General features: G+C 38.4%; 1 protein-coding gene across 2 annotated transcripts; it reads left to right on the top strand.

The window, feature by feature from the left end:
• MRPL15 (mitochondrial ribosomal protein L15) lies at positions 1-11,875 on the top strand. 2 transcript variants are annotated; one of them, XM_059815499.1, is made up of 5 exons: positions 1-116; positions 3,600-3,754; positions 6,290-6,455; positions 6,980-7,103; positions 8,318-11,875. In XM_059815499.1, the coding sequence occupies exons 1-5, from the start codon at positions 18-20 to the stop codon at positions 8,653-8,655; spliced, it is 882 nt and encodes a 293-aa protein (XP_059671482.1). In that variant the 5' UTR covers positions 1-17; the 3' UTR covers positions 8,656-11,875. The 2 variants fall into 2 exon arrangements, with proteins under 2 accessions (XP_059671482.1, XP_059671481.1); XM_059815498.1 differs by having other exon boundaries at positions 3,597-3,754.
• The last annotated feature ends 808 nt before the right edge of the window (positions 11,876-12,683 follow it).

Raw genomic sequence — 12,683 nt, 5'->3', positions numbered from 1 at the left:
TTGGGAGGTGAGCGGACATGAGCGGGAATGGCGGGATTAGGGCCCTGGAGCTGTTGCGATCCCTGCCCAGGGTCAGTCTGGCTAACCTAAGGCCCAGCCCAGGCTCCAAAAAGCGGGTGAGTGCTTGCAGCTTGTCACGTAGGTCGCGGGCATGCTTTCTCTCCGGCGGTAGGACTCTGCCTCGGCAGCGGGCACGCCCGGCCCTGGTGGCCTTTGCCTCGAGAGCTGGTCATAAAGCCTTTGGGAAGGCAGTGGCAGGCCCAGGAGAGCAGGCTGGCTATAATGGACATGGGAAGGTAGAGCAGTGGGTGGCAGTGTTGTGTGTGTTGGCCCTGTTCTTGCCTTTTGCATATCTTGTAGCCAGTGTGTGTGTCTGTCCTCATAGAGAACAGGCTGATGAGTGGCCCTAGCTAAACCTCAGGGCCCTCGTTGGGGGATGGGCGGAAACAGTAAAAAAAATGTGGAATTCCAAGTGTTTATGGTATGGGGTAATAAATTTAAAAAGAGAAGGCTAAAAGGCTTAAAAAGAAAAGGAACGAGATGCCAGCCAGCACTTTTGTTACTATTGATTTCTCGAAAACAAAACTAAATGTTCTCATCCCCGTCTCCTTATAAAGTGATAGAGAAGTAAGGAAAAGAAACTACGAAGAAAACCACTTTTGGGTTTGGGGGAAATATCAGTGAACAGGGCGATAAGGTTCAAGGGCTAAAGTCATAGGAATAGAGAACTGATAGGGAGCACCAAGTGGTACTGCCCTGTCAGTGCTCAAGGCTCCGTAGAGATGCCTACAGAGCTGGTGAGTGCTGCATAGTTGTAACCCCTTAGACCTGTGACAAGACAAGAGAATGGAAATTCTTCCCCCCTGCAGCTGTTGGAGTTCTCCAGGGTGAAGCGGAGCTGGAAGAAGCAGTCCTCTACAGGGCTGGAGTGGTGATTCTTAAGGTTTTCAAAGTAATCCAGGCTCCCAAATGGTGTTTTCAGGCTTAGCATCCAGAATTTGTGAGATAGTCTGAACTTGAGGTTAACTAGAACTGATGCTTTCCTGCTGGTCTCTGGTGTCACGACTTTTTGTTTTTCAAGGTAGCTGTTGGGTTTAGGAAAACGCCTATCTTGAAAGTAGAAATTTTTGTATGCTCACTGGGTCTTCAGCAAGTACTTGCAACTCTGCATAAGAAATGAGCATTTTTCCCCATGTTACTGCTAACTGTTTGCCTTCAGTTAGAGTTTGTACAAGTGACCTCAGCTCTGTTTCTCTGGTATTTTTCTTTTGGTGTCTGACAACCTTATTCTGTGATCAATCAAGTTCTCAAATAAGCAGAGTTAAGAGCATTTGATTTCACAAACAGAAGTTGCAGGGGAAAAAAAAAAAAAAGAGTTTTGATTGGCTCCTCTGACAATCTAAAATCTGGTCAGCGTACTGTTTACATTCCATTTGTGACCAGATGTTGGTGTACTTGTGTTAACTAAAGTCACCATGTAAACTGGTGTGTGTGTGTACAGGCAACTGCCGGAAAGGGTGGGCTAGCTGTGTCCTTGCCTTGCTTCCAGGTGCTCACACCCACTGTATGTTTTGTGCTGCTGCTAGAGGTTGTGCGGTGAGCCAGAGCAGGGAACTCAAACAGCTGAAAACTAGGTAGTCAAAAATTAGTTTTCATCTCTAGATCCCCTGACCTGTCCAACGCAGAGCCACGCAACTGCTTGTGTCAGCACAAGAGGTGCTGTGAGTAAAGCAGCATAGCGTGTGGGCTGGTGACAAGTCATCTTCCTTTGGCGGTAGGGGTAGTCTAGTCTAGCATGAAACTGCACTTGAACTCTATACTATTTAGTATTAATACAAGTAAGCTCTGCATCTTAGGTCAGATGAAGTTTCAAATATATTATCTTCTGATGTATGTCCGTACCAACTTTTCTACTAATGTTTCAGTGCATATTAAGTGCTCCATAACTTTGGAAAACGTAAAGACACAACAAAAAGCATAAACCATCAAATTTTATGTCTTTGTTAGGCTAATAGTCAAGTACCATGATGTAATGAGCAATTTTCAGACCTGAGTTTTACTCAGTATTCTGTGCTGCAGTCTAACTGCATAGAGTGATCTGTAGCATGAGGGATGCTTGAAATCTGGCTATCTGAGTGTTGAATACAAAAAAATGAGAAATTGAAGAGGCTTACTGTAGTCTCTTTAATAATGCATTATTTACATTATTATTGATCCAAAAGTGACTATGCCGTGACTTAACCAGAGTTAGCTTATAAGCAGCACAAATACTATTTAGAATGTGCTGCTTTACACGTCTTGCAGCCTGGCTGATTCACATTGAGGAACACAATGGAAAATAGCAAATATGTGAATTGTGTTGTGCAGATATGAGACTAGTTAGCAGCATGACATTGCTCCTTCCACGTGCATTCACGCTCCAGTGAATGTTAGCTTAAATGCGAAAAACTTTGTAAGATCAAATGGATTCATGAAAGCAAAGCACAGATATGATCATGCTTCTTGGAGCTGAACAGTGAACTCTACCCTGTGCAGCACGGCAGCAGGGATTCTGAAGCTTGTGGCTCTGTCTTATCCCTGACAAAGCATGAAGAAATCAAAGTGAGCCTTAGTGCTGCAAATTCTTCAGTATATGAATTAAATGAAGTCACTTTACAAAGAAAACTTTATTAGTTAGGTCAGAGTGAGCTGGCACTACTTCATTTAATAGAGGTCCCTCCCAGCTGCTCATTTCCACCCTTGCTTACTGCCTGTCTTGTAATCCTATAGATATTTGCATACCCATGAATTGTACTGAATGATGCAACTGACCTGGATTTTAAATTTAAAAAGAAATACAAAAAAAAAAAAAAAAGCAAAAAACTTTACCTTTGCTTATGTCTTTGACCCCGTTCACCATTTAGCTGTGAAAGTGCTTCTGCTGGCACAAGCAGGAGGTGAGTGCAGGAAGGTTGTTGAACTGCTACTTATGCCTGCAATGCTAATTTAAAGTGCTCAGGAAACTAATAGCTTAGTATCTCAGTAGTATTTTAAACCTTTATTATTTTTCAAATTAAAATCTTCTCTTTTGATTTGTAGTCAGAAATTGCAAGAGTTGCAGACTCTTTAGAAAGTCTGAGTCCATGAAAGAAATTATGTGTGTGCATAGTGTATGCAGTCTGTTCCCCTGCCCCTTGAAGTAGAACTGGGTTTTTTTTTTCTTAATTTCTTTTTTTTCATTGTCAGTGGTCAGAAACTTCTGAGCACTGAGCAACTTTCTCATGAAATAGGAGGAAATATCAATAGTTAATTCAGGAAAATTCTCTAACTTGGAGAGTGCAGGGCATAAGAGGTGGGATTAAATACTAGTATTCCTTTTATCACAATAAGTGTTCATGTAAACTTTCAGACTATTTGTGGTGCCTGCCTGGAGCTGTGCTCTGCAAAAATCACATTAACTGCTTTTCTGACTATTTTTCCTATTAGAAAAGAGCTATCTATTAATTTTTCCTCAAGAATCAGCATTTTCCTCATTTGTTTATATCTCTGAAATCTTATGTTTCATAGATACTTATGTCCAAAGTAGTTGACTAAATGTATCATTGATTGTTTTCAAGGAGAGAAGACGCGGCCGTGGAAGATACGGAGGTAGGAAGTGTGGTCGAGGTCACAAAGGAGAAAGACAAAGAGGAAATCGGCCCCGATTAGGCTTTGAGGGTGGTCAAACTCCATTTTATTTGGCCATACCAAAATATGGGTTTAATGAGGGACATAGGTAAGTTTCTTCACATTTACTCAGAAATTAATCATTGTCTGCTTTTCTTGGTCTTTCTCCTGAAGCCAGGATCTAATATGTCAAAACAGGTCTAACTGAAAATGAGATGTTCCTCTCAGATTGTTAACTTCTTTACCAGCAGGATCTGGTAAAGATTTCTTGTGAGATTATTTTTTTAATGAATTTGTTTATTTTCTGTTATCTTACACCTCTGCTTATTTGCCCTTTTATTTGCATAATCCCTTAGATGTAGCGGGTTACCCTTCCTCCTACAGCTGAGTGCATTTCTCCCCTGACACAGCTCCTCCATGCATGCTTGTTTCTCCCTTTGCCTGTCTGCACAGCAGATAACCTGTTGAACTGACGGGGAACAGTCCCATTGACTCAAGTGAGGATGTTAGGCATGGAAGTTTAATCCAAAGCATTACTTGGTTATTTCTTTTTGCTTTATTCACCTGAAGCTCTGATCTGCTGCTAGCCAAACAATTCTGCTTCTCTTCATGACTTTACAGTGCTGCACAGCTAAAAAAAGTAGTCTTTGTCTGTCTGCACTCCATCTGTTCCACAGAGGATCTTAATAGGATCTCTTTAATATCAGATCTGCTGGATGAAGCTGCTAAGTCATCTTTTACAATTGTTCTCTTGAGACATTCTACCTTGTTTGACACTTCTGTCCCCTTTTCACATTGTGCTTGTTTGTGCTATGTCCTTCTTTGAGTTTTTTAATGTTTAAAATGATTCTTCTAACCAGTCATTGCTTTTAGCTGGAGATCTGTATGCTAGTGTTTTATTAATTTCCTTCACTATATTGACAACTACAATATTTTTTGTTTGGGTTTTGCTGTTGGTGGTTTAAAGCTGGTTTTGTTTCCTAAGATGGCATGTATATTACCTTGGTCACTAACCATTTTGCTGCTTTTAGGTATGGTCATGAAAGCATAGTATGGATACAGAAGTTGTCATAGGCCATAGTAACAAAAATGTGCCACACTGAGCAGACAGTTCAAGGATGAAAGGACTGTCCTAATTGTCAAAGGTTTTCTCTGTCAGTCTTACTAGTTTTGAAGTATGATTCAAACTGTATTTCCAAGTACTGTCATTTCCTCCTGTTTGCTTAACTTATGATAAGAGTAAATGAGAAGCACTTTTGATAGCTGAAGACACAGTGTATATCTGCAGTCCCACAAAGGAAATGCAGCAGAATGCAGGCACTGAGCTGCTTCTGTTAACAGTGGTCACAAGTTCATGAATAGCCAACAACAAAAATCCAAGTTTCTGCAGTGACAAGAAATTAATAGGGTCTTGCTGTTTTTAACTGCATCTGACAGCACGTGGAAACAACAAAAGTACTCTGTAATTTCTTTTCAGTGTTGGCAAAATTTCAATGCCAGGCTATTGTAAACGTTTTGTTAGTGAACGTTGTAAGCACACTTGAGAGATACTATGGTGGCAGGATGGGAGTATGCTGAACAATGTCTCTGCCTGTTTACCTTTGCCTCACTCTTCTTTCGGTCTGCAGTGGTGTTCCTCTACCTGAACTTCTGCTCTGTTTGGAACTCTCTGACAGTGCAAATTCTGTTGCTTGTCTTGTCTTACTTGGCTTGCCAATAACAAAGATAAGCTTCTCAGTTTTTTTGCTACCACTCACAGATTTCCAGTAGCAGTGGTTAAACTGATTGTATTGAGAAAGCTTTGAGCATCCGCATAAATGGTATGCAGTAGGCATAGACACTGGGATCGGGAAAGCTATTCTAAGGATTGGTTTGTATAGTAAAGTTACAATGTCCTAAAATGCAAAGGTGGATTCTGCTGAAGCTGATGGCTATTGACAAAATATTCCAGCTTCCTTTGGGGATATGGGTTAATGCATATTTTAACAATATTTCTTTCTCTGGTGGTATTTTGAGGAAGATTCCATTCAGTACTTGTGAGAGGTTGGGTACATTGGTAATGGACTAAAAAATCTTGTTGGATATAGGCAAGCTATGCAGGAGCACATATGGGGTTTGGCTATAGTCTTTGACTAAATTTCTATGGGAGAGGAGAGTATATTTGGTTTTGACTGTATTTTTTTTGTCAGATTTTGTGAATGTATCAGTGAAGCTAACAAGCTGGATTCACTTTGAAGATGGTAGTTATTTAGAATCTTCTTGGCTTACCAAGAAATGCTGACACTTCAACAACTTCATCTCTTTTTGCTTCCTTAAATCAATCAGCAGGTAGAGAGATATTCTGGAGTAAATTGAGCTCAGCAACGGCAAGATGATCAACATCATATTGGAGGTGGGGGTGTGTGAGCAAACCTGAATGCATAATGGAGTCTTGGGCTGTAACTAGGGCTTGTATTTGCATTAAATTGAACTTAACATTTTGGCTTATTGATGGGTCTGGTTTAAATATTTACTTGGTAGTTTTTGGAGTAGGTAGAAAATGTAATACAGTGTGCTGTATCTCAGTTGACCTGTTGCTATTAAAGCTTCAATTTTGTAAATTTCTCATTGTTTTGTTTGGCTTTTTTTGTTTTCCTCTCCCCAGCCGCAGACGTCAGTATCAACCGCTCAGTCTTCAGAGGCTGCAGTACCTGATTGATTTGGGTAGAGTTGACCCCACGCAACCGATTGACTTAACACAGCTCACTAATGCCAGAGGTGTAACAGTGCAACCTCTCAAAAGGGATTATGGTGTCCAGCTGGTGGAGGAGGTATGCATACAAGACACTTGTTACTTCAGGCAGTATACAGTTTTGGGTTTTCAGTTTTTCCACGCCAGGCTGTCGGATTGTCCTTCCCATGTTTTGGAAGCATCTTTGCTTTTCTAAAGTAGTTTGCCGTGTGACTTTTGTGGTAATAAATCCACCAGAGGGCACTGTGTGTTAGCAAAAAAAAAAAAAAAAAACCAACAAACCCAGGATGATGTTTTAAGACCTGAGAGACTACAAAAATAATAGTCAAGGAGCACATAACAAGAGGTTGAACAAGTCTTTTATAACAGAAGACTAGAATGTACTGGAAGAAATGTATGAATATTTTGGACAGGCAAACTTTTTTCATTCAACTCAGGTGACTGAGTGAGAGCAATTTGTTTACCTGTCTTGGTGCAGGGAACAGACATATCATAATATTTTGCAGGATTTAATGTTTCTTACAGCTTTGCAGAGAAGAATAATAAATGCATGTCCTAAAATACTCATTTTAATGTTACTCTAATATGTGTTGAAATTTACAGGGTGCTGATATCTTTTCAGCAAAAGTAAATATTGAAGTGCAGAGGGCATCTGAATTAGCAATTGCAACCATAGAAAAAAATGGAGGTGTTGTAACAACATCATTCTACGATCCAAGGAGTTTGGGTAAGAATTTATCTTAATTTCTGACCTTTTTTTTTTTTTTTAAATGTGTGAAGATTAAATGATCCAAATCAAAGTTTCAAACATAGTTCTTACTGGAAAATTATCCACTTCCTCTATTCTAAAAGCTTCAACAACACATTGTTATACAAATGTTGAACTGTAATGCATCCTCAGTTTAGCTTTTTTTGACTGTTCACCTGTTTAGCCCTACCACTGTTAGTAGTCATTTACCAATCAGCCAGTTAAAGAAGTCCAAGTATCTTTGTAAACAGAGGAACTAAGAAAAGATTGTTTCTTCGAATTTTTGTCTTCTAACTTTTCCTCATGTTTAATAACCCTAAGAAAAGTAAGGAAAAAAATTCGATTTAAAAAGCACCGTGGATGTTTATATTTTTAATTTAAAATATTTCTCCAGTTAAAGTGAGGAAATAACTAAATTACAGAATCTCAGAATCGTTCCAGTCAAAATGGCTATTGTTCTCAGAACACTTTCACTGAAGAATGAGGCTTTGCTTTGCTTGAGGCTGCATCCTGCCTAATATTCATTCATGCAGTTTTTATTGACAGTAATGGAGCTTTCATGTGTGAATGAGGCTGAGAACAAGAGGAATAGACATTTTTAGTGTGCAAAATATGTTACCCTGGAGCGATACAAGTTATTTTTTTCAATCCAGAAAATAATCAAAATATTAAGGTTAAAAGGATCTGGAATGTAATTTGCCAAATTTAGTACAACTTGAGGAGGAGAGGATGGTCTCACAAATGATTAAACAGGTGTTCATGCCATTGATTCTTTATTTAAAATACTTACAGAAAAACGAAATTTTACATTTGTTGGTACAATGTGTAAATAGCCATGCAAATGCATTGCTTCTAACCTGGAGTCAGGCCTTTAAATAAATGGTGACATCTAGCTTAGTTATTGTATCTTTCCAAAGTAGGCATTCTAAATGTATTAGAAGTAATGATTCATCCAGATTGTCACTATAAGTATCGGTTAAAACAGAGTTGTTTGTTTGATTAAGTGGAACTTGTAAAACACTATCTCATTCTGAACAAGAATATTCTTAAGATTTGGTTTTTTGCTTGATACTTTTTAATAAGTTTTTAATAATTTATTTAGCATGAAATACTAAATAAGAAGGTGTCATTTAATGTCTTCAAATATGTATTATAAAGCATAGTATCTAATTTTCTCTCATGTTTGCCCACAGAAATTTTGTGTAAGCCAGTAGTATTTTTTCTGCGTGGCCAGCCTATTCCAAAGCGAATGCTTCCACCTGAAGATCTAGTCCGTTACTACACAGATGCCAGGAATCGTGGGTACCTGGCAGATCCAGCTAAGGTTGCAGAAGCCCGGCTTGAACTTGCCAAGAAATATGGTTATATCTTACCAGACATAGCTAAGGATGAACTCTTCAAAATGTTAAGCACACGCAAGGATCCTAGACAGATATTTTTTGGTCTTGCTCCAGGATGGATCGTAAACATGGCAGACAAGAAAATTCTAAAACCGACTGATGAGAGGCTGTTAAAATACTATAGCTCATGAATTCAGGACTGGAGACAACTGCAGGTGTACAGGAAACATCTGGGTATGAAATAATGGAACGAAATGGTGTTTGTTTTTTTTAAGACTCCTGTTATACTAGACAAAACATAAATTTTTGTTTATGTAATCTTCTGGTGTAGCTCTCAACTTTTTTTATTGTCATAATACAGTGTATGAAAAGTCTTAACATTTGGAAACAGTGTGTGTTCAGGCACTTTCTGTTGCAATGATTTGCCAGTTATTTTTTCAGACAAAATGTTCTGATGTTGCCTTTATTTCAGAGGACGATTCCAAAGAGTAACTTGACTTAATAATTAGTTTAAATTTCCCCCCCCCTCAATTTAAAAGTCAGAAACATGGCCGTACAAAACTAATATTAGTCCAATCATATTACAAAGCATTATATTTTATGTTTTAAAAAAGGTATCTTGAATACCTCTAAGAGGTAGACAATCTATTTTTTGGATGGGGAAAATTAAAAACAAACAGAAATAACAAGGTACAGAAGAATTCATTAACGTCTTCAATTCCATAGCAATGTTTTGGATTTTGCTGCTGTCATCGATAGCACCAGAGCTTGAGAGGTCTTGATCTTTGTCTTACTCCTTCAGATGGAATTAAGAAAGGCAGGGTGTGCAGTTTAAAAGAACTTTCTATCTAAATTAAAAAAATAAATAGCATAAATCAATGGCTTTTATTATTCAAACAATTTAAAACTTGTCCAGACACAAATGTAATGTCACTAATAAAAATGCATAGCAGAATCCAGAGTCAATGAACATTAGACAGTGACAGTAGATCATGAAGGATGGGGATGTGACAGACAAAGCAAACAGTTAGGGTGCAGTTTTCAGCTTTATCACAGATTGCATATGTGACTGGACACATTAATTTAGATATTGTGAAAAGTTGTGAACACATTATTTTTATGGGAAACAGTATTTTAATCACACCAACTGGATACAATCTTGAAAAATATTTTCCAACAAATGTTTCTTTCATCAATCTCTCCAGAATACTATTACTATGCAAGAGTATTCTAGGTTTCATAGAGAAGTTTAGGATTGGGCATTTGAAGATGAGAGAGGAGACTAAGTTAATCTATCAGAACTTGATCTGACTCCTCAGAAGTTAAATGAGATGCTTCATAATTACATGAACTTTAATGGAAGCTGAATTTGGCTTTAAAACAGGGATAACTTGGTTATTAGGATGCAGGAAACAGTCCGGAAAAACAGAACACAAGTCTTGCTTTCCAATTTTTATGTGCCTCTGGAAATGCTGCTTATAGTTTCCTGTAGCCAAACCATTCCATCTCCTAGGGGAAGCCCTCTGAGTGCCAGAATCTCCTGTTTCTCCTGTATAAACCTGTATTTCACTTATATGCCTCAAGGGGTGGGGGACGACACCAGATAAGTTTTTTTTTTGGTGGTGGTGTTTGTCAACCAGCCCAGATTATTGCTTCGCTCAGCAAACTGCATCTGTAATCACAAAACAAAATAAAACAAGTCTTTTATTCTTATGCTGATTAAATAATCTGAAATCCAGAGATGAACAATGGAAAGTCACTGATTTTTGACAACTTACTCTTCAGCTTCTATTGTCTGTTGTTAATGTGTGTTAGATGCTATCAGTAGTGGTCATTCTCCTGACTTGTAGTTTAAGTATAGGTGAAACATAGCAAAACAACACCGATATAAAATTGGATTATGAATAGCAGGAATTTGATCTTAGTGGCGTTAACATTCATATTTTATAAGGTGCACAACACTTTTTTGGCACATTAAGAATAATACCATGTGCCAAAAAAAGTATAGCTAGTGTTAACTTGAATGTGAAGTAAATAACTTTCTCACTTTAGATGTATCCTGTTCTGCATCCTGATGATTGTTGGTTTAGAAACTTAAATGACAAGCAATACTTTTTTTTAACTTTTTTTTTTTCTTTTTGTTATTACAATACTACTGCCTCCATTTGGGAAGGAGTTGAAGGGGGGGAAGAGTATTTATTGCCTTCCCTTATTTGTGCCATAATGTTTCTGTTTTTATGAATCGATTCACAATTGTATTTTGTGGAGGTGGTGGTACTCAACAGGAAAGCTACTTAACTGGAAGCAAAGAAGGAAGTTAGTCATATTAGTGAAGACCAGAAGACAAAAGTGTTTATGTATCATTGTGTATTTTTGGGAGGAGAAGAGGGGGGTAGGCAACTTTGTTTCCACTCCTGCTCTTTGTATTAAAATGAACAAATTGCTCTCAGCAATTTTTTTCGAAATCAACTTCTTTGATATGCACACGCGTGCACGCGCTGGTTTCTGTAGGTTTCTAAATGGTTTTCAGGTGAAAGGGTAACTTGGATAAAATGATAACAGTGAAAGAAAGAATGAAAACAGGAAACAGATGTCTGGTGACGTCGAGGGATTGGATAGCACTTATTCAGTGAACGACGTCTTAGTCACAAGGCAGCTGTATCCTGGCTCTGATACTCTAACGCTACAAATACCTTGGAGCCAAAACAGCCACGTTCCACAAAATCCGGTCATTCTACTTCATAAAGGTGATCTTTTATCCTCTTATAATTGGAGAGGGCAAAAAGGGCTGTATGTTGCTTTATTTAAAATATGCAATGCTTGTCTTTTTTTCCTCTCTTCTGTTTACAGTACCTAGTATTTTGTAACAGTTGTTCTGATTTTTATTTACTAGTGAAAAAGTGGCAAGGCTATAGAGGATTTCCTGTTCATTTTATCTCGTCAGGAACACAAGTCTCCTGGCAACCGAATACAGAATTATCAAAAGCACAAGTAAGTTATTGACAAGGTTTCGAATAGATCTGTAGTAAACAGCCTCCCAATGGACTGTTGTTTATATGAGGGTCAGGCTCACTGATGCAAGACGCTAAGCCAGCACTGGCATCTAAGGCCATTCCCTTTACTTAGGAGTATGTACCATGTTTTCGTGTTCGTAAGATAAAGGATTACCTTGGATATCCTGTTTTGATAGGGGTTTTTCATATGCAACAATGTATTACACAGCAAGAAGCACCCAATCTGCTGTAAATGGAAAAGCACTGTCAAGTAGCTAAGGAAAAGAAATGTTATTTATACCATAAAATACTGAAAGCCATGTCAATTTTTATCAACAACATAATACTTTTGAATGGTTCCTTAATAAAACATTACATACGTGAGACTGAAATAAAAATAAAGGCCTCTGGATGAGTACGTACCTTGTTATATCATACCTTGATAATTAGAAATCACCTATTATGCAATAGACTCTACTAACAGTAGCCAGTCAATACTACCCTTACAGGTGGCTGCAGACTCAAAATGAAGCAAGTTAAAATACACGCATTTTCCCTTTTACTTATATGTACAACAAAGACATGCTGGCTTTTCATTCATCAAACTTCGTAGTATAGTATTTGTGTTTAACAACCAAAAGTTGACTGTACCATTCAGTGATTTCCAAAAAGGAATAAATGAATGAATCAGTGGCCCTGATCTGAATCTTCGCTGGCAGTGGGCCAACATTGTTTTGACATACAAGCATAATTGATGTTAGTGCTCCAGGAAGTCATATAAAAGTGATCAATTATGAAGATAGCTTCCCCTTACTATTTCATTATTTTCTATTTTATTGCTAAAATCTGAAAAGCTAATGCAAAGCTAATTTTGCATTGTTGAACACTCACAAGTTCTGTAAAAATTTGTCTCTAATTTCTAATCTCTTTTTTAGAGACAGCCGGCTGAACATGAGCCAGCAGTGTGCCCAGGTGGCCAAGAAGGCCAACGGCATCCTGGCCTGTATCAGGAATAGTGTGGCCAGCAGGAGTAGGGAGGTGATCGTGCCCCTGTACTTGGTGCTGGTGAAGCCGCACCTCGAATACTGTGTTCACTTTTGGGCCCCTCACTACAAGAACGACACTGAGGTGCTGGAGCGTGTCCAGAGAAGGGCAACGAAGCTGGTGAGGGGTCTGGAGCACAAGTCTTAAGGAGGAGCGGCTGAGGGAACTGGGGTTGTTCAGTC

This window comes from Gavia stellata, chromosome 3 (genome assembly GCF_030936135.1).
Source record: "Gavia stellata isolate bGavSte3 chromosome 3, bGavSte3.hap2, whole genome shotgun sequence".
Taxonomy (NCBI): Eukaryota; Metazoa; Chordata; class Aves; order Gaviiformes; family Gaviidae; genus Gavia; species Gavia stellata.
The sequence above is the reverse complement of the archived record's forward strand: the minus strand, read 5'-3'. Positions and strand labels throughout refer to the sequence as shown.

Coding starts and splice junctions, on each gene's coding strand:
- MRPL15 (XM_059815498.1), top strand. CDS start 18: ATGAGCGGGAATGGCGGGATTAGGGCCCTGGAGCTGTTGCGATCCCTG. Junction 6,456..6,979: donor GTGTCCAGCTGGTGGAGGAG/GTATGCATACAA, acceptor TGAAATTTACAG/GGTGCTGATATCTTTTCAGC. Junction 7,104..8,317: donor CTACGATCCAAGGAGTTTGG/GTAAGAATTTAT, acceptor GTTTGCCCACAG/AAATTTTGTGTAAGCCAGTA.